At 35.6% G+C, this 19667-nt stretch overlaps 1 protein-coding gene across 15 annotated transcripts in view; it reads left to right on the top strand.

The window, feature by feature from the left end:
- UIMC1 (ubiquitin interaction motif containing 1) overlaps nt 1–19667 on the top strand; it is a 193473-nt gene that overhangs the window by 80285 nt on the left and 93521 nt on the right. For 14 of the 15 annotated variants that reach the window (XM_056811650.1, XM_056811651.1, XM_056811653.1 and 11 more), the window contains one exon: nt 16258–16345. In XM_056811650.1, the coding sequence (XP_056667628.1) occupies nt 16258–16345 (88 nt within the window). Of the gene's footprint in view, nt 1–4274; nt 4382–5782; nt 5892–16257; nt 16346–19667 lie in introns of those variants that run through there. The other variant, XM_056811655.1, reaches the window with a different exon arrangement.

Genomic DNA, 19667 nt, shown 5'->3' with positions numbered 1-19667 from the left:
TATTTTCAGTTTTATTTTTTTTCCTAAGGATCCATGTAGTCTTTGTGGAAAATCACTTTTTTCCTTTTAACTCTCTTGCACTTGTTTAGGAGCTAATTTCTCCTTTTGGAGATGTCTAGATTTGTAGTAGCTTTTAATACTGGTTTATGTTTTCTTTAGGTTATTTATCTCTTCATCTTTAGTTCCTTAATTGGACCTTTCTGCTATGGCCATACTCAACCCTCTGCAACACTTTTGGATGAGGTGATTGGTTATCCCTATATGGTTTTGTGGTGGATCTCCCAGTTTACTGTGCTGGTATCCATTTCCTGGGTAGATTGGTTTGGATCTTCTGTCATCAGAGCTAAGGATCTCTATGAAGTTTGAAGGCCCAATCTGGTTGTTGCCTGCTTCTGCTCCGTAACATTTCCAGTTCCCTACCCTGGGGCTTTTTCTATCAGTCATTAAGTGCCTGCTATGTACCAGTCACTGTACAAATTGCTAGGGATAAAAAGAAAGGCAAAAGCATCCCCTGCCCTTGAGAAGTTTACAATCTAATGATGGAGACAATAAACAAACTTTGTACAAACAAGCTATATACATGATATAGGAAATAATTAATAGTAGAAAATTCCTAGAATTAAGAGAGAAAGTCAGGAGGTGGAGATGAGTAGGTAGAGGATTCCTAACATGGGAGCAGCCAGAGAAAACACCCAGAACTTAGAGGCATTGAATGTCTTGTTCATGGAAGAGCAAAGAGGCCATTGTCCCTGGATTGAAGAGTATTGTTATAGGGGTTATATGAGATTTCCTAAGAATACTGGAAGGAGAGACATGAGGTGGTTATGAAGGTTTTTGAACACTAGAGGACTTTGTATTTGATGATGGAGGCTTTGGAGGATGGATTGGAAAGAGAAGAGATTTGGGGCAGGCAGACCATTCAGGTTATTGCAATAGTCCAGGGGTGAGGTGGTGGTAGAATCACAGTAGAGAAGAGTAGGGTTTGGTATGATAAGGCAGAAGGAGACCTGGAAAACCAAAGTGTATGTTGCATTTGTATTGGCAAGATCCCAGATGTGGCTATCTTTGTGTACAGCTGAAGTGGGGTAAAGGCACAGGCCATAGAACTGAGTGCTTAAGGTGCTTGAGAGAATAAGTTGAAGGTGTGAGGACAAGAGTTGGAGAAGTATGGCGGGTGAAAGATGAAATACCTGAGGAAACAAAGGTTCAAGCTTCTGAGTATACTGGTTTATTAAACAATGCATGCCATCTGCCCAACTAATTGGAACCAATATCTTTGCTCAGCTTTGACACTAGACCCTGAATACAGGAAGAAACAAATTTTTATATATTAAAAACAATCAGATAAGGCCAATTAATGAAAGAAAATGGTTAACCAAGATATAACTTTAGGCAATCAGACTTCTAATTGGAAGAAAGATTAGGAACTTTCCAGTTTGAGAGAGGGAGAGTGAACAGTTATGGTTCCCTGAAATTAGAAAAAGAAATGTCTCATTCCCTTCCAAGTATCTGTGAACAGTCAAAGGAACATGAAAATAACAAGTGATCAGTATGGGCTCAATTACCAAATAAGGCACATGGATTCTTTGAGGTGTTTAATGATGTGAAAATTCCTTATTTTAGTCTTAGTATCTGACTGAGTTTCTGGTCAGCATAACCTAGATCCTTTGTTAAGGATGGATAAAATGGATATAATAAGCAGCTGGTAGAGGGTGGTCTAGCTTCTCAGACATGTAGGGCTAGGTTCAAATAATACAGCAAAGTCCTCTCACACGATTCCTTAAGCAGAGAAAGATTGAACCAGTACTGAAGTGTGAGTAAGAATAGAAAAGTGTCCTGGAGGTCATAGATAGAAGCTTGCAAAGATTTTGATTAGGTAGAAAGTATGAATTGCATGTGACTTATCAGTTTTGCTGCTTCGAAACAAGAGTGCCCTGCAGAGTATAAGGGTTATTGGGCAGTTTGTAGTCTCACTGAGAGGCTAGACTTGTTTGGTTGCACTGGTGGGCTTTATTGGCCTTGTTCGGTTCTGGAAAGGAAGAAGTCATTGTAGTTGCTCATTATGTTTCATTTCATTTCTTTTCTTTTCTCTTCTCTTCTCTTCTCTTCTCTTCTCTTCTCTTCTCTTCTCTTCTCTTCTCTTCTCTTCTCTTCTTTTTTTCTTTTCTTTTCTTTTCTTTTTTTCCTTTCCTTTCCTTTCCTTTCCTTTCCTTTCCTTTCCTTTCCTTTCCTTTCCTTTCCTTTCCTTTCCTTTCCTTTCCTTTCCTTTCCTTTCCTTTCCTTTCCTTTCCTTTCCTTTCCTTTCCTTTCCTTTCCTTTCCTTTCCTTTCCTTTCCTTTCCTTTCCTTTCCTTTCCTTTCCTTTCCTTTCCTTTCCTTTCCTTTCCTTTCTTTTCTTTTCTTTTCTTTTCTTAACATATATATTCTCTCTTAAAATTGATACTAAGTATTTGTTTCAAGACAAAAGAGCAGGAAGGGCTAAATAGTTGGAGTCAAGTGACTTGTCCAGGGTCACATAGCTAGGAAGTGTCTGAGGTCAAATTTGTACCCAGGACCCCTGATTCTAGCCCTGGTGCATCATTCATTTAGCTGCCTAGCTACTCTTCTCATTATATTTCTTGATCATTATTTGTTTTGGTGAGAGCTTCAAGGTTTACTGGGGTAGGAATGTGAGGCCTAGGGGCTCTATTTCTAGTTTGGGCAACCTCTTGTCCATAAGTCCTTGATTTTCAGTATTACTGTGGTTAACTTTCTCTAGTATTATATATATCTGTATATGCCTTAATCACTGGATAAGAATCTCACATTTACAGTAATTAATTAATGCTTATGGACAATCTAAAAAATTGTAATTAGTATTTTTCTCTTTTTTCTATCACTTTACCACCAACACTGTGATAGTGAATGGGATTTGCACAGGTCAAAAGAAAGGAAAATCCCTAAAGGTCTGTGTATGAACCTGTAGCAGCAAGCCAGGAAGATGGATGTTGCTTTGAAATAAGAGGTGGTATCATTTGAAAAGGAAACAAACCAATCCCTAGAGTAGGGGTAGGTAAATTTGGAGTCTATAAACTTAAAAAAATATATTTTGATGACTGTTTCAATATACTTTTTCTTTTTAATTTCATGTATTTAATTTTATGCATTTAAAAAAACATCCCTAGAGGGGATTGATAAGTTTCACCAAGAACCCCTGTGAGTCTAGAGGTGTCATAAAAGAAATAAAAGAAAATACTGTTGTATAGGGTATGAGTCTCCAGGAGTTCTTCCTCTCCCATAGTTCTTAACCTCTTTGCTACCATACCCCAGTCCAGGTTCCTCACTCCATGAATTCTTACCTTTTTACCTTTTCCACTGGAGTCTTTGTATTCCATGCCTTGGGAACCACCACTAGATTTTTGGAACTGGAGTAGTCCTTTGTTTCCCTAGAGATGTGAAAGGAGAGGAGAAAAGGAAGAGTACCTGAGGAGGAGGGGGCAAGAGAAAGGGATTTGTTCCTGTTGTTCCAAGTTGGAACTCAGTTAATTTGTTTTCCCTTGAGACTGCTAGATGGTACAGTGGATAGTGGGCCCAGAGTCAAGAAGACCCAAGTTTAGATGTGATCTCAGATACTTGATTAGCTATCTGACTCAAAGCAAGTCACTTAACTCCCTTTGGCCTCAGATTCATCATTTGTAAAACAGATATAATCACAATACCTGCCTCACAGAGTTGTTGTAAAGGTCAAAGGGGATACATTTATAAATCTCTTAGGAGAGACTATATAAAACTTATTCTCTTCCCCTGAACTAAAGTGTTTTTAGTGACCCATTTTATTTTGACACATTAGTTACTTCCTTATAAAGAAGCCTCTCTATAGTACCTTACCACTAAAAAAGCAGTTTAAAAAACTCCTTTAATATAATATAGTGATTACAATTGACAGTATGTGTAACTTAAAAAGAAATTGTTTGTTACATTACAGTTCCCATCTATCTCTCTCTTCCTTCTTCCCCACACTAAAGAAGGGATCATTTGACCTAAAATATATATAAGTACATGTAATTAAAAAAAAAATCTTAGTTTAAAGGAAAGTTTTATGTTTCAATTTGCATTTAGAACCAACACAATCCATTATATTTGACCTGAGTTTTGTCTTTTTATCTCAATTCATTTTCCAGTAGGACTATTGTTATATATGGTAAATACCTTATAGACTACTGTTTATTCAGCATTATACTTCAGCTCTTATCACCACAAGATTGTCCTCCAGATGATGAATCTTTTTGGCTATAGGAATGCAGCTTCCACTTACATGAAGAGGATTATGATCTTTGATTATGGGAGAAAGCTCCTAGACCTGTGAAATCATGATTTGAAATATTGAAGCAAGTACGTTTCAGGTATATTTTGAATAAATAGGCATCTGTGACCTACTTAAGAATTTATATCATCTCTGTGGGAAAGAAAGTGCCTTTTGAACATCCAACTACCAAATGAACTTAAACTTTTTTTAAATATTGTATTCTTAATATCCATTAACAAACACAAATTTTTAAATAGACCAAAACAAAAGAAGAAATGATTTGAAAATGATTATAAGTGAAATTGTAAATAAACTTCCCTTAGTAAAAGAACTTTTGGAACAAGCCCTGTTCATAAATTGGAGATAGCCCATTATATTCTTTCCCTATTTCCTGTTTAATAGCAAAACTTGGTTAAATGGGGGTTTAGGGTCACTTAATTCTTAAAGCTTGGGGGAAGCTGGGTAGCTCAGTGGATTGAGAGCCAGGCCTAGAGATGGGAGATCCTAGGTTCAAATCTGGCCTCAGACACTTCCTAGCTGTGTGACCCAGGGCAAGTCACTTGACCTCCATTGCCTAGCCCTTACCACTCTTCTGCCTTGGAGCCATGCACAGTATTGACTCCAAGAAGGAAGGTAAGGGTTTAAAAAAAATTTCTTAAAGCTTGATGCTATAGGAGGTGAAATGATCTGCATATTTATTTTAATGAGGGACCTATAAGGATTAATTATAATTAATTATTTCAGTCATATACTTAAGAGAGAGTGGTTGAGAATAATAAACAATCATGGAATATCTAAGGACTCTAAAAATTTTTACTCATGTTTCTCTTTAACTCATTAAATAGCTTTGTACTCTTAATGTTTTTCCCTCATGAAATTCTTAAACATAAGCAAATCCTCCTAGGTCCCCTTTACCTCCTCCTACCATGGCGTTCCATAAATATCAGTCAGCCTAAAAAAGCTTTTCTTTAAAAGGTTATACAAGGTCTTTGAGAAGGCTGTGCTATCATAAAGAGAATATTTATATATTCAATTATGGCTTATGAAATATTTATCTTCAGCAGTTCCATGAGGAAATAAAATATTATTCCCCACTTTATAAATGAATAAAGCTTCAAAGGATTTTCCCAAAATCATACAATAAATACTGGAGCCAGTACTTGGAGCAAGGCCTTTTAACTTTTAAAGTCTAGTTCTGCTTTCCACTCTGTTATGCTCTGACTGTAATTAGTATTGGAGTATTAAATTTCTTGGTTGGCTTCTGCATATATTAGAAATTCCAAGCCAAGCTCAATTATTACTGGGCCAAATAACTTAAAAAACAAAATAAAACAACAGAAAACTTCACCCTTGTATGGAGATACTATGGGCCTGAAGACTAGGCAGATTAGCTGTTCCTCTCCAGATTCTTGGTATAGTTATTTGAGAGTTGTGTGGGGCCTGTGATATGACGATTGCCTCATCTATCTCCTGCTGTCACTCTCACTCTTTTTCACAGTTGTGGAGAGTGGAGCAGCCTAACTTGTTCTTGTTCTACATACTACCAAGTACCTTAACTGCTTCTCCAGGTTTTGCATTTTGTGTGTTTTGGAATGACTAGACTATGAGTAAGTGGCCAACTAGTCAAGTAAGTGAGTTTATATATATACACATATATTTACATAATAATTTGACTTCAGATTTTGATTAAAATTATTTGCCACCATGGATCGCTGAGATTAAGGTGCATTCTGTAAACTTTACCATGTTTGGGGAAATACATCAGAGTTGTGAAAAGATAAGCAGAGTGAAAAAGAAGTAATGTTCTAGAAAGGGCATACTTGTCCTGCAGTGGGAATGACATGATAAATAACTGTCTTTGGCTTATGAATCCTGAGGTTGGAGGATTAGTGGAGTGGGTATCTTTCTTTTGTCTGTATATCTAACTTTATTCTACCTGTGTCACTTCTTAGAATCCATTCTTCTTTAGCTTAGTTTTCCAGATTTCAGGGAAGTATGAACTCATATTTCAAATAATAATCTATCTAGCAAGACACTACTAGTCCATTAAGAAATTGAAAAGAATTTGCCATAGAGCAGAAAGATCCTAATTCAAGAATGAATACAGAGTAAAATTTTAAGAAACAGAAATAAAATACTATCAAAGTATGTTCTAAAAAAAAATTCCTCAATATTACAAAAGACCTACAATTTCTTTGCTGTTCGCTGTGAATTGAAATTCTTGTTAGTTTTTTTCTGGGTTACATATAGATTATCATGCAAAACATTTCCATATTCATTTTTAACCAATTACATGTAATAACAAATTTCTACATATTTTCCTAAGGCATATGATTAGACTTATCTTCCTCCCTTCCTCCCCCTCTTTTTATCCCCCTCTGATTCAGTATGAGTTATACATGTGTGTGTAATCATGCAAAACATATTTCTTTATTCATTTTTTGAGTAATATTATAAAACCAAAACCCCAATACATAAATCCAAATAAACAAGTGAAAAATTGTATGCTTTCAGCTGCATTCTAACTCCAAAAGCTCTTTCTCTGTAGGTAGATAGCATTCTTTGTCATCAAGTCCCTCAGAATTGTCCAGGATCATTATATTGCTAATAGTAGCTAAGTCTGTCATAGTTGATCAATTTCACACATATTCCTTTTATTTGTAAGAGCATAATCATATAAAACCAAAATCCCAAAACAAAAACCCAAATAAATTTAAGTGAAAAACTGTATTCCAACTCCAACAGATTTTCCTCTGGAGGTGAATAGCATTCTTTGTCATCAAGTCCCATAGAATTGTCCTGGATCATTGTATTCATGGATCATTCCACAGTTTTGCTGTTACTGTGGCGTGGCGTACAATGTTTTTCTTGTTCCGCTTATTTCACTCTGCATCCATTCATTTAGGTCTTTCCCACTTTTCCTGAATTTATCCTGTTCATCATTTCTTTTAACACAATAGTATTCGTTACCATCATATGCCACAATTTGTTCAATCATTTCCCAATTTATGGGCATCCTTTTAATTTCTAATTCTTTGTCACTACAAAAAGAGTAGTTCTAAATATTTTGTATAAGTAGGTCCTCCCCCACCCCCTTTTTAAGAAATCTGACCTAGTAGTGGTATACTAGATTAAAGAGTATGCACAGTTTTATAACCTTTTGGCCATAATTCCAAATTGCTTTCCAGAATGGTAGGATCAGTTCACAATTCCACCAGCAATATGTGTTCCAATTTTGCCATATTTCCTCTGATATTTACCACTTTCCTTTACTGTCAATATTGGCCAATCTGATAGGTGTGAGGTGGTACCTCAGAGTTGTTTTAATTTGCATTTATCTGATAAAGAGGGATTTAGAACTTTTTTTTTATATGATTATTGATTGCTTTAATTTTTTTCATCTGAAAATGCTTATTCATATCCTTTGACAGTTTGTTGATTGGAGACTGACTTGTATTCTTATAAATTTGAAGAATTAGACCTTTATCAGAGAAATTTGTTATGAATATTTTCCCCCAGTTTGTTGTTCTAATCCTGGTAGCATTGGTTTTGTTTCCATGTTGTTGGTTTTTGCATTAGGGTGTTCATTTAGAGTCTTTCCTCAGTCATATCCCCTCCACCCCTGTAGTCAAGCTGTTGCCTTTCTCGGTGTTTTTACTCCCACCATTTGTCCTCTGCTTGTGGGTAGTGTTTTTTTCTCCTTGATCCCTGCAGGTTGTTCAGGGACATTGCAGTGACACTAATGGAAAAGTCCATTAAGTTCAGTTGAACCACAGTGTATCATCAGTCTCTGTGTACAATGTTCTCCTGGTTCTGCTCCTTTTGCTCTGGATCACTTCCTGGAGGTTGTTCCAGTTCACATGAAATTCCTCCAATTTGTTATTCCTTTGAGCACACTAGTATTCCATCACCAACAGATACCACAATTTGTTCAGCCATTCCCCAATTGAAGGGCATCCCCTCATTTTCCAATTTTTGGCCACCACAAAGAGCACAGCTATGAACATTCTTGTACAAGTCTTTTTCCTTATTATCTATTTGGGATACAAACTATGGCTGGGTCAAAGGGCAGACAGTCTTTTATCTCCCTTTGGGCATAGTTCCAAATTGCCCTCCAGAATGATTGGATCAATTCACAGCTCCACCAGCAATGCATTAATGTCCCAATTTTGCCACATTCCCTGCAGTATTCATTACTTTCCTTTGCTGTCATGTTAGCCAATCTGCTAGGTGTGAGGTGGTACCTCAGAGTTGTTTTGATTTGCATTTCTCTGATTATAAGAGATTTAGAACACTTTTTCATGTGCTTATTAATAGTTTTGATTTCTTTATCTGAAAACTACCTATTCATGTCCCTTGCCCATTTATCAATTGGAGAATGGCTTGATTTTTTGGTACAATTGATTTAGCTCTTTATAAATTTGAGTATTTAGACCTTTGTCAGAGGTTTTTGTTATGAAGATTGTTTTCCAGTTTGTTGCTTCCCTTCTAATTTTGGTTACATTGGTTTTGTTTGTACAAAAACATTTTAATTTGATGTAATTGAAATTATTTATTTTACACTTTGTGACTCTTTCCAAGTCTTGCTTGGTTTTAAAATCTTTCTCTTCCCAAAGGTCTGACATGTATACTATTCTGTGTTCACCTAATTTACTTATTGTTTCCTTCTTTACATTCAAGTCATTCACCCATTCTGAGTTTATCTTGGTGTAGGGTGTGAGGTGTTGATCCAAACCTAATGTCTCCCACACTGTCTTTCAGTTTTCCCAGCAGTTTTTATCAAATAGTAGATTTTTGTCCCAAAAGCTGGGGTCTTTGGGTTTGTCATAGACTGTCTTGCTGAGGTCACATACTCCAAGTCTGTTCCACTGATCCTCCTTTTTGTCTCTTAGCCAGTACCAAATTGTTTTGATGACCACTGCTTTATAATATAGTTTAAGATCTGGGACTGTGAGGCCACCTTCCTTTGTATTTTTTTAATTATTTCCCTGGATATCCTTGATCCTTTGTTCTTCTAAATGAACTTTGTTATGGTTTTTTTCTAATTCAGTAAAAAAGTTTTTTGGTAGTTCAATGGGTATGGCACTAAATAGAAAGATAAATTTGGGTTGGATGGTCATTTTTATTATATTAACTTGTCCTACCCATGAGCAGTTAATGTTTTTCCAATTGCTCAAGCCTAGTTTTAGTTGTGTGGAGAGTGTTTTTGTAGTTGTGTTCTTATAGTTCCCATGTTTGTCTCGGCAGATAGATTCCTAAGTATTTTATTTTGTCTAAGGTGATTTTGAATGGGATTTCTCTTTCTAGTTCTTGCTGCTGAGCTGTATTGGAAAGATATAGAAATGCTGATGACTTATGTGGGTTTATTTTGTATCCTGCAACTTTGCTAAAGGTGTTGATTATTTTGACTAGCTTTTTGTTGATTCTCTAGGATTCTTTAAGTAGACCATCATGTCATCCGCAAAGAGTGATAGCTTGGTCTCCTCATTGCCTATTTTGATGCCTTCAATTTCTTTTTTCTTCTCTAATTGCTACTGCTAGTGTTTCTAGTACAATGTTAAATAATAGAGGTGATAATGGGCATCCTTGTTTCACTCCTGCTTATGTCACTCTTTAATGTCTAAATCATAGTTCCATTTTGACTGTATCTTGGTATAAGGTATGAGATATTGGTCTTTACCTAGTTTTTACCATACTGTGTTTTCCAGTTTTCCAGCAATTTTTGACAAATGGTGAGTGCTTATCTTATATCTTATCTTTTTTTTAAATTTAGTTCCCTTGATATTCTTGATCTTTTGTTCTTCCAGATGAATTTTATTACTTTTTCCAGTTCTATAAAATAGTTTTTTGGTAGTTTGGTATGGCACTGAATGAGCAAATTAATTGAGATCGAAGTACCATTTTTATTATATTAGCTTGGCCTAGCCATGAGCAATTAAATGTTTTTCCAGTTGTTTAATTCTTACTTTGTGTGGAAAATGTTTTGTAATTAGGTTCATGTAATTCCATTGTTTAAATGGAATTTATCTTTTTAACTTTGGCTGCTGGACTTTGTTGGAAATATATAGAAATGGTGATGATTTTTGTGAGTTTATTTTGTATCTTGCAACTTTGCTAAAATTATTAATATTTTAGTTTATTCTCTAGGATTCCATCATGTCATCCATAAAGAGTGATAGTTTAGTTTCCTCATTACCTAATTTAACTTCAATTTCTTTTTCTTCTCTTACTGCTAATATTTCTAGTATAGTGTTAAACAATAGTTGTGATAATTTAGGCCAGCCTTGCTTCACTGATCTTATCGTGAAGGCCTCTAACTTATTCCCATTGCAGATGATAATTGCTGATGCCTTTAGATAGATACTACTACTTATTTTAAATAAAGGTCCATTTATTCCATGCTTTCTAGTGTTTTTAATAGGAATTGGTGTCATATTTTGTTGAAGGCTTTTAAATGCATCTGTTGAGATAACCATATGATTTCTGTAAGTTTGGTTACTGATATGGTCAATTATGCTAATAGTTTTCCTAATACTAAACCAGCCTTGCATTCCTCGTATAAATCCCAAATGGTAAATAGTGAATAATGTTTGTGATATATTGCTGTTATTTTATTTAAGATTTTTGCATCAATATTCATTAAGGAATTTGGCCTATAATTTTCTTTCTCTGTTTTTGGTCTTCATAGCTTAGTATCAGTTCTATATTTGTGTCATAAAAGGAATTTGTTAGAACTGCTTATTTTGCTGAATATTTTATATTGTATTGGGATTAATTATTCCTTAAATGTTTGTTAGAATTCACTTATGAATCCATCTGGCACTTACGGATCTATCTGGTCCTGGGGTTTATTTCTTAGGGAGTTCATTGATGGCTTAACCATTTTTTTTCTGAGATGGGATTATTTAATTTAAGAATTTGATTTCTTCTTTTGTTAATCTGGGCAATTTATATTTTTGGAAATATTCATCCATTTTACCTAGATTGTTAGATTTATTGTTATATAATTGAGCAAAACAATTCCTAATGATTGCTTTAATTTCCTCTTCATTGGAAATGAATTCACTCTTCATTTTTGATCCTGGTAATTTCATTTTCTTTTCCTTTTTTAAATCAAAATAATTGATGCTTTTTAAAATTTGTTTTTTTTTAATAGAACCAACTTCTAGTTTTATATGTTGGTTCAATAGTTCTCTTCAAATTAAAAAATTTCTCCTTTGATTTTTAAGATTTCTAATTTAGTCTTTAATTGGGGACTTTTAATTTGTTCTTTTTCTAGTTTTCTTAGTTGCATGCCCAATTCATTGGTCTGTTTTTTTGCTATTTTGTTGATAAAAGCATTCAAGAATATATATGTTGTCTCCTCATTTTCATTCTCTTTAATGAAATCATTGTTTCTATGATTTGTTCTTTGACCCACCCCTTTTGAAGAATTAGGCTAATTTCCAATTACTTTATAATTTGTTTTTCCATCAACTGTTATTAACATAATTTTATTGTATTATGATCTGAAAGGATTGCATTTATTATTTCTGATTTTCTGCATTTGGTTGTGAAGTTTTTATGTCCTAATATGTGGTCAGTTTTTATGTATATACCATGTGTTGCTGAAAAGAAAGTATATTCCTTTTTAGCCTCATTCAATTTTCTTCAGATGTCTATCAAATCTGACTTTTCTAGAATTTCATTCACTTCCTTTACTTTTTTCTTGTTTATTTTTTTGGTTAGGTTTATCTAGTTCTGAGAGGGGAAGTTTGAGGTCTCCCACTAGTAGAGTTTTCCTTTTTCCTCCTTAAGCTTATTTAATTTTTCCTCTAAAAATTTGGAGGCTATACCATTTGGTACATGTATGTTAAGAATTTATATTACTTCATTGTCTATAGTACCTATTATCAAGATGTAATAACCTTTATCTCTTTTTTTAGATATATTTTTGCTTTAGCTGGTAGATCATGAGTGCTCTTATGCTTTTTTTTTTTAAATCTCAGTTGAAACTCAATAGATTCTGTTTCATTCACCTGTGTGTGTCTGTTTGCCTCAAATGTTTTTCTTGTAAACAATATATTTTAGGATTCTGGTTTTTAATCCATTATGCTATCTGCTTCTGTTTTATGGGTAAGTTCCTCCCATTTACATTCACAGTTATGATTACCATCTGTGTATTCCCCTCCATCTTGTTCTTTTAATCCTAGACTTTCTCCTTTTTTTTCTCCCTCCACACAAATGTTTTGCTTTTAATCATCCCCTCCCAATTCCCTCTCCTTTATATTACTCCCCTCCCCACTACCCCCTCTCTTAGTCTCCTCCTGTTTCTCAATAGTATTCTCTACTCTCCTCCTACTTCTCTAAGATAGGATTCTGTACCGCAGTGTCTGATGGTTATTCCTTCTCTGAGCCAATTCTGATCATATATTAAGGTTTAAGCATTGCCTGTCAAGGCCCTCATTCTCTCCTCCACTGTAATAATTTTTCCCCCCTGTACTTCCTTAGGTGATATCATTTACCCCATTTTACCTTTCTCTTTCTTTTTCTCTCAGTACAATGTTGTTTTCAGACCTCAATCCTATAAAACTTACTCCCATACCCACTGTCTTTATATACTTCTAACTATTATAATGATAAAAATTTTAAGAATTACAAATATCTTTCCATGTAAGAATATAGACAATTTGACTTTACTGAATCCCTTAAATTTCCTCTTTCTAATTTACCTTTTTATGCTTCTTTTGAATCTTATATTTGAACATCAGATTTTCTGTTTAGTTCTGGTCTTTTCATCAGGAATGCTTGGAAATTGTCTATTTTATTAAATGACCATTTCCCCTCCTTGAATGAATATAGTCAGTTTTGATGGGTATGTGATTCTTGATTATAAACCTGGATTTCCCTTGCCTTCTGGAATATCATATTCCAAGCCTTCTGATCCTTCAGGGTAGAAGCATCCAAGCTTCATGTAATCCTGTCTGTGTTTCCACGACTTTTGAATTGTTTCTTTCTGGCTGCTTGTAGTATTTTTGGCTTGACCTGGTAACTCTTGAATTTGGCTATAATATTCTTGGGAGTTGTCATTTGGGAATATATTTTCAGAGGTAATCTGTGGATTGTTTCAATTTCTATTGTATCCTCTTATTCAAGAATATCAGGGCAGTATTATTTGATAATTTCTTGTAATTTGATGCCTAGGCCTTTTTTTTTTATCATGACTTTTAGTTGGTTTGAGAGGATTCTCAGAACAATTCCAGCTTACGTTACTCTGCCATCTTGACTTTGCCCTCAAGTCAGGAGTTCTTGAGCTTTTTTGTGTAATAAATTCTTTTAGATGAAAACCTTTGGACTTCTTTCTGGAATAATGTTAAAAATTCATAATTGAAGAAAATGCTAAATTTCAGTTATACTCTACTAGCAAAAATGTGCATGTGTGTGTGCGCGTGCATGTGTACACACATGCATATGTATGCATGCATAGCCCTCAGCCTGGGCTATATCTGAAACCTTTTCAGTTTATGTTTCACTAGTATAGCCTTTGAGCACCCATAGTCTTTGCCTGAATATTATGAGGCTTCAGAAGAGGGTGTTCTGGAGGAAATTTTGCTTTTAAAAAATTTTCCTCCCACCCCTTAATAACTACTGAAAAAAATTTTTTTTAAACTTTTCTCTACACTTAGGCAGATTCTGTCTGCAGATGGTCTAGCGCTCTGTGGGGATTATTTTCATGTCTTTTTATGGATCAGATTTTTATCTTTTTTTCCCTTATGTTAAAAACCATTATTAGTCATATGTTAATATTGTTAGAGTGGCAACATAGTATAGTGGATAGAGACCACTGTCTCTGACGTGTACTGACTTTGTAATCCAGGACACTTAGTTATAACCTTTAAGTATGTTAAGTTGCAGAGAATGTGCTGATTTGCATCGATAGGCAGTTTTCTCATTTGAAAAACTTCCTATATATACTGAAATTATGGGTTAGTCTCTGTTTCTCTTAGTAACATGCTGTTGCATCTATATCTTTCCATTGTCCTTTGAGTTACCTAAAGTGATTCTTCTGAGAAGATAATGTTCAGTGATTCATAGACATATTGCATCATTGAGAGAATTAGTGTTAAACATGTTAGACTTTGGCAACAGCAACTTGAGATTCTTGAAAATGCATTGCTTAGGAAGCAGCTTAAGAGACATCATAGGGGCAGCTAGGTGGCTTAAGCTTGGAGAATAGAGGTTCATCCTAGGTTCAGATCTGGCCTCAAACACTTGTTAGTTATGTTACCCTGGATAAGTCACTTAACCCTGATACTTAGTTTTGATTCTAAGATAGAAGGTAAAGATTAATTTTTAAAAAGAGAGAGACATCATAAAGGACATGTATGACGAGGAAAACAAAAGTGGACCAGTCATATAACAAGAGTCACCACCAACTCTTAATATGCAGGTCCTCATCACCACAAATCTGGATTTTGTTAGCTTGCTGGTGGGTCTGCTTGCCTCCTCTCCCCATTCTATTCCATTTTCTATTCAGTTAAAATGCAGGTATGACTACCCCCCCCCCCCCTTCCCCATTAAACTCCAGTGGCTCCCTATTGCTTCTGGTTCAAGTAAAAAATACTCCATTTAACACTCAAAGCTCTTCATATTCTAGTTTCCTTTTACCTTTCCAATTTTCTTATACTTTAGTACATCCAAAACATATTCTTCAATCCCATGATAGGCTGTTCCACAAACAAGATGCTCTGTCTCTGAGCTCTGGGCATTTTATCTGACTGCTTCCTGTGCGTGGACTATTTTTCCTTTTCCAACTACTGACTACTTTGGCGTCCTGTAAATTCCATCTAAATTCTCACCTTCTATAGAAAGTCTTCTCTAACCCTTCTTTTTTTTCCTTTTAAATAATCTTTTATTTGGTAATTTCAAACATTATTCATTAGAAACAAAGATCATTTTCTTTTCCTCCCACCTCCCCCACCCCTCCCATTGGCGATGCGTGATTCCTTTGGGTATCACATGTGTCCTCGATCTGAACTCATTACCATGTTATTGGTTTTTGCATTAGGGTTTAGAGTCTCTCCTCAATCATATCCCCTCCACCCCTGTAGTCAAGCTGTTGCCTTTCTCGGTGTTTTTACTCCCACCGTTTGTCCTCTGCTTGTGGGTAGTGTTTTTTCTCCTTGATCCCTACAGGTTGTTCAGGGACATTGCAGTGACACTAATGGAAAAGTCCATTAAGTTCAGTTGAACCACAGTGTATCATCAGTCTCTGTGTACAATGTTCTCCTGGTTCTCCTCCTTTCACTCTGCATCACTTCCTGGAGGTTGTTCCAGACTCCATGGAATTCCTCCACTTTATTATTCCTTTTAGCACCAACATATACCACAATTTGTTCAACTATTCCCCAATTGAAGGGCATCCCCTCATTTTTCTAACCCTTCTTAATAAAGTTATTTCCTATTTATCCTGTACATAATTTGCTTTGTATATATTTGTGTATTGTTCTTTCCATTAGATGGTTTCCATGTGAGGGTGGGGTCTGTCTCTTTTGCCTCTTTATTGTATTACCAGAGCTTAGCATAGTGCTTGGCACAGAATAGGTCCTTAATAAATGTTGATTGATTCATTGAAGAATAAGAAACAACAAATGTTGAACTGGTATCTATGAAAGTATCAGTGGAATGCCTTCAATCCATTGGGGGAATCTTTTGAGAATTTATAGAATTTAGTGAACAAACATTAATGATAGACTGATGAGAACACGGATCCTTGAAGTATTACTAATAGTAGAGTTCTCTTAGAAGTAAAGGAATTTTGTAGCCTTTCAAGTTTGAAATCACTATTTTGCAAAAATGGCAACATATTCCTTGCATGTTTGAGACCTCTGTTACCCTTTATTGAAGAGTTTGTGTCCCAGAGCACACTAGGGAGAGTGAGCCTCTTAATGAGTTTTGGTTTGTTTTTTAACTGATCTTTTTGCTTTGCCACAGGAATCTGGGGAAGAGAATGGACTGCCAAGGACAAGGTCAATGCAGCCGTTGGATAGAGCAAAGTTTGCAGCCAAAAGAAGAATTACACGTAAGTTTTCATTTGGGAAGCAGAAGGTCTTTCATTAATGTTTGTTTGGATGCTACAGTATTGCTGATTTCTACACTGGGAAAAGAAAGCCAATTGTGCTGTGTGCCATGGTAACCACTTCTGTTTTCTATAGGGGTTTAGAGATTTACTAAGTGCTTTCCTTAACATCAGTCCAATCAGGTAGGCACTGGAAGAGTTATTATTATCATCATTTTACAGAGGAGGAAGCAGAGGCTCAGTGAGGTTAAATAACTTCTTTCTAATCATATAGTTATTAAGTGTTGGAGTTTGAGGTTAAACTCAGATCTCCTGACTATCAGGACTTCCACTCCATGGTAATGACTAAAGTACAATATAATAGGTTCAGGAATAATTTATGTTGGCTAGCAACAATCACTAGAACTTCTTTTATGTCATTGTCTTTCCCATCTAACCCTTAGAACCTTAAGGAGTCAGAAGCCTATTTTGTGGTTTCATGAAGTACAGTGCCTAAAATTTAACAAAATTTAACAAAATCCTCCAAATATGTACTGACTACAGCAGAACACATTGGAACTATGAGCTTCCTAGCTTTAGATTAGGGGTTTTCAACATGGGGTCCATTTAACTTGATTTAAAATATATTTTAATAACTATTTCAGTATAAGTATCTTTTAAATGTATTTAGTTATGCATTTTTACACATTATTCTTAGAAGGGGTGCATAAGCTTGACCAGATTGTGAAAGGAGTTCATATTAGAAAGAATTAAGACTTAATGTTAATGCAGTCTAAGATTGCTTCAGTTTTTGTGGCTTTAACTTGACGATATTGAAACACTGAATGTGAAATTAGTGAATAAAACTCTCAGGTTACATGAATTGCCATTATCTCATCTAACTTCCCCCTTCTAGTACTTGTATAGTTGATTTTTAAAATCTAAACATAACTGAATTAATTAATTCCAATTCTCTCTCAATTTGTTAGATTAAGCAAGGTTAATCTACTGATATTTTGTCACTGAATACTGAGGGTATTGAACTACATTTTTTGGGGTATTATTTATAATTTTATAGCTATTGCTAGACAAAATTTCAGTTGTCTTGTTTTGCCACAAGGACCTTATTCATTTTATATAAGTGAACATTACTTTCTTTAAAAAAAAATTTCCAATTAAAACCTTCCTTTGTTTCTATCCAGATGTGAAGTTAGGTGGTATAGTGGGTAGATAGAGCATCAGGCCTGGCCTCAGGAAGAACTCAGTTCAAAATTGACTTCAGGCACTTAGAAGTTGTTTTTCCCTGGACCAAGTCACTTAACCTTTGCTTTGCTTTCTTAGTGGTAAAATAGGAGTAAATAGCACCTACATCACAGGATTGGCATAAGCATCAAATGAAATAATATTTCTAAAGTGCATAGCATAGAGATTGATCCATCAATAATTAAGACAAGGTAATTGGCACAATAGTGCTTTTTAAAAAACTATTTCTGTCCCAGTAACAACTCTAAGGCAGAAGGGCAAGGACTGGGTAAATAGGGGTTAAGAGACTTGCTTAGGGTCACACAGCTGGGAAGTGTCTGAGGCCCGATTTTGTGAAGAGTGAATCAAACTCTGTCAATCAGAAAATTTTAAGTTAATCAAAAACTTAACACCCCTCTTTGACTGAGGCTAGTTGATTAAGGGCATGCCTGTATTTACACCAAATTTTCTTCTCTGAAGTCCACAAAAAGACCACATCCTGATTCAAACTTCTAGCCATTATATACTTGGGTAGCACCATCTACTGATAAAAATTAGAATGACAAGAAATTTTACTAAATAGATTGAAAAATACTACATAAACAATTAAAAATGGTACTGGGCAACATAGCCCAAATTGGAAAAATGCTGTTTCTGGTCTACCTAAAATGGCTCATTATACCGCAGAACATTTCATAGTGACTCTATATAGCACTGTTCCTAGCTGTACTTATACTGATAGGAGGCGGGGCATTTTATCTATTCCTCCTCAGGAAGAAACAACAATAGTTTGCTTGACTTCAGACCTAAACTAAAAACTCAGCTTGAAAAAGTAGAAAATAATTCAAGTGACCTTGAGAAGAAGCTGGAGGAAAGTTTGGGGGAGCTGAAGACTTATATACAAAGAATTAAGAAAAGCTTGAGTAAGAAGAAAGATTTATCTCTCCACATTCACTCATTATCAGAGTCAACTCAGTCTCTGTCCCATCCTGTCCTACACAATTCTGCTCATACTCAACCCATCCCTCCCCCTACTCCTGACCCATCTCCCCATTCCCCTCACCATCTAATCCTACCCAGCCTCTTTGCTCTTGCCATAGCCACCTTCTCTCTTACCTTGCTTAGCTTTTTCCTGCCCACTACCCAAACCCAATCATACTTCCCCCTGCCCTTACCTCTCATTCTTCCTCCTGTGCCCCAGCCCCTCCCACCCTGCCCAACCCATTCCCCCTCCTGCCTCTGCCTTTCATCCCTCTTCCCCTCCCTGCCTACAACCCTTCCCTCACAGCTCACCTACTCCTCTCCCTCCCCTCCCATCCCCCATTGAAAACCAACTATTAAGCCTAGAGGCAGAAACTGAAAATAATTAAGCTAAAAACCTATTCCCCCTCAAGGAAGTACTCACCTTTAATTAGAGTGGAGACGTAGATTCTCTTAGGCACAATACACCATTTACCCCCCCCCCCCCCAGGATATTGAGAGATTCAAACAAAACATTCCTTCTTTTGAAGATGATCCTATTGTAGTTATTAAAAACCTAGAGAACATTTACCAGCTATATGACCCCTTGTGGATTGATATTGAAAATTTGCTACAAGCTTTTTTGACAGTAAGAGAGAAAAATAAAATCATCTCTCTTGTCAATTAAGCCCAGGGAAGGAAAGCAATTCATTGGCTCATGCAAGACCTAAATGGTCCCCCAACAATGAGCAAGACTACTTAAAACTATGCCAGCTAGAAAGGGATTATTAACAGCAATGAGAGCTTGTTCTGACAGACCAGGCACATGGACAAAGTTTGAGAATCTTAAGCAAAAAAGCGATGAAAATCCCTCCCAATTTATGGATAGACTTTGAACTGGGAGGTAGAGCTGGACATTTCCAGAGAAAGGGATTTCAGGCAGTTTGTAAAAAATTGTTGTAAAGTGGTAAAAGATTATTTTAAAATCTACTGCTTAAATTGGGCTAATATGGACCTTGAAGAATTGAGGAGAGTAGTAGTTTGTGTATTTAACAGACATGGAAAGAAATATAATCAATATTAATCTTTTTTGGTTTTGCAGTTCAACAAGTTTAAAATACCATTTGCTCTAATGTCAGTGCAT

The sequence above is a fragment of the Monodelphis domestica genome, chromosome 1 (genome assembly GCF_027887165.1).
Source record: "Monodelphis domestica isolate mMonDom1 chromosome 1, mMonDom1.pri, whole genome shotgun sequence".
Lineage (NCBI taxonomy): Eukaryota > Metazoa > Chordata > Mammalia > Didelphimorphia > Didelphidae > Monodelphis > Monodelphis domestica.
Note: the sequence above shows the minus strand (reverse complement) of the source record. Positions and strands in the feature narration are given on the sequence as shown.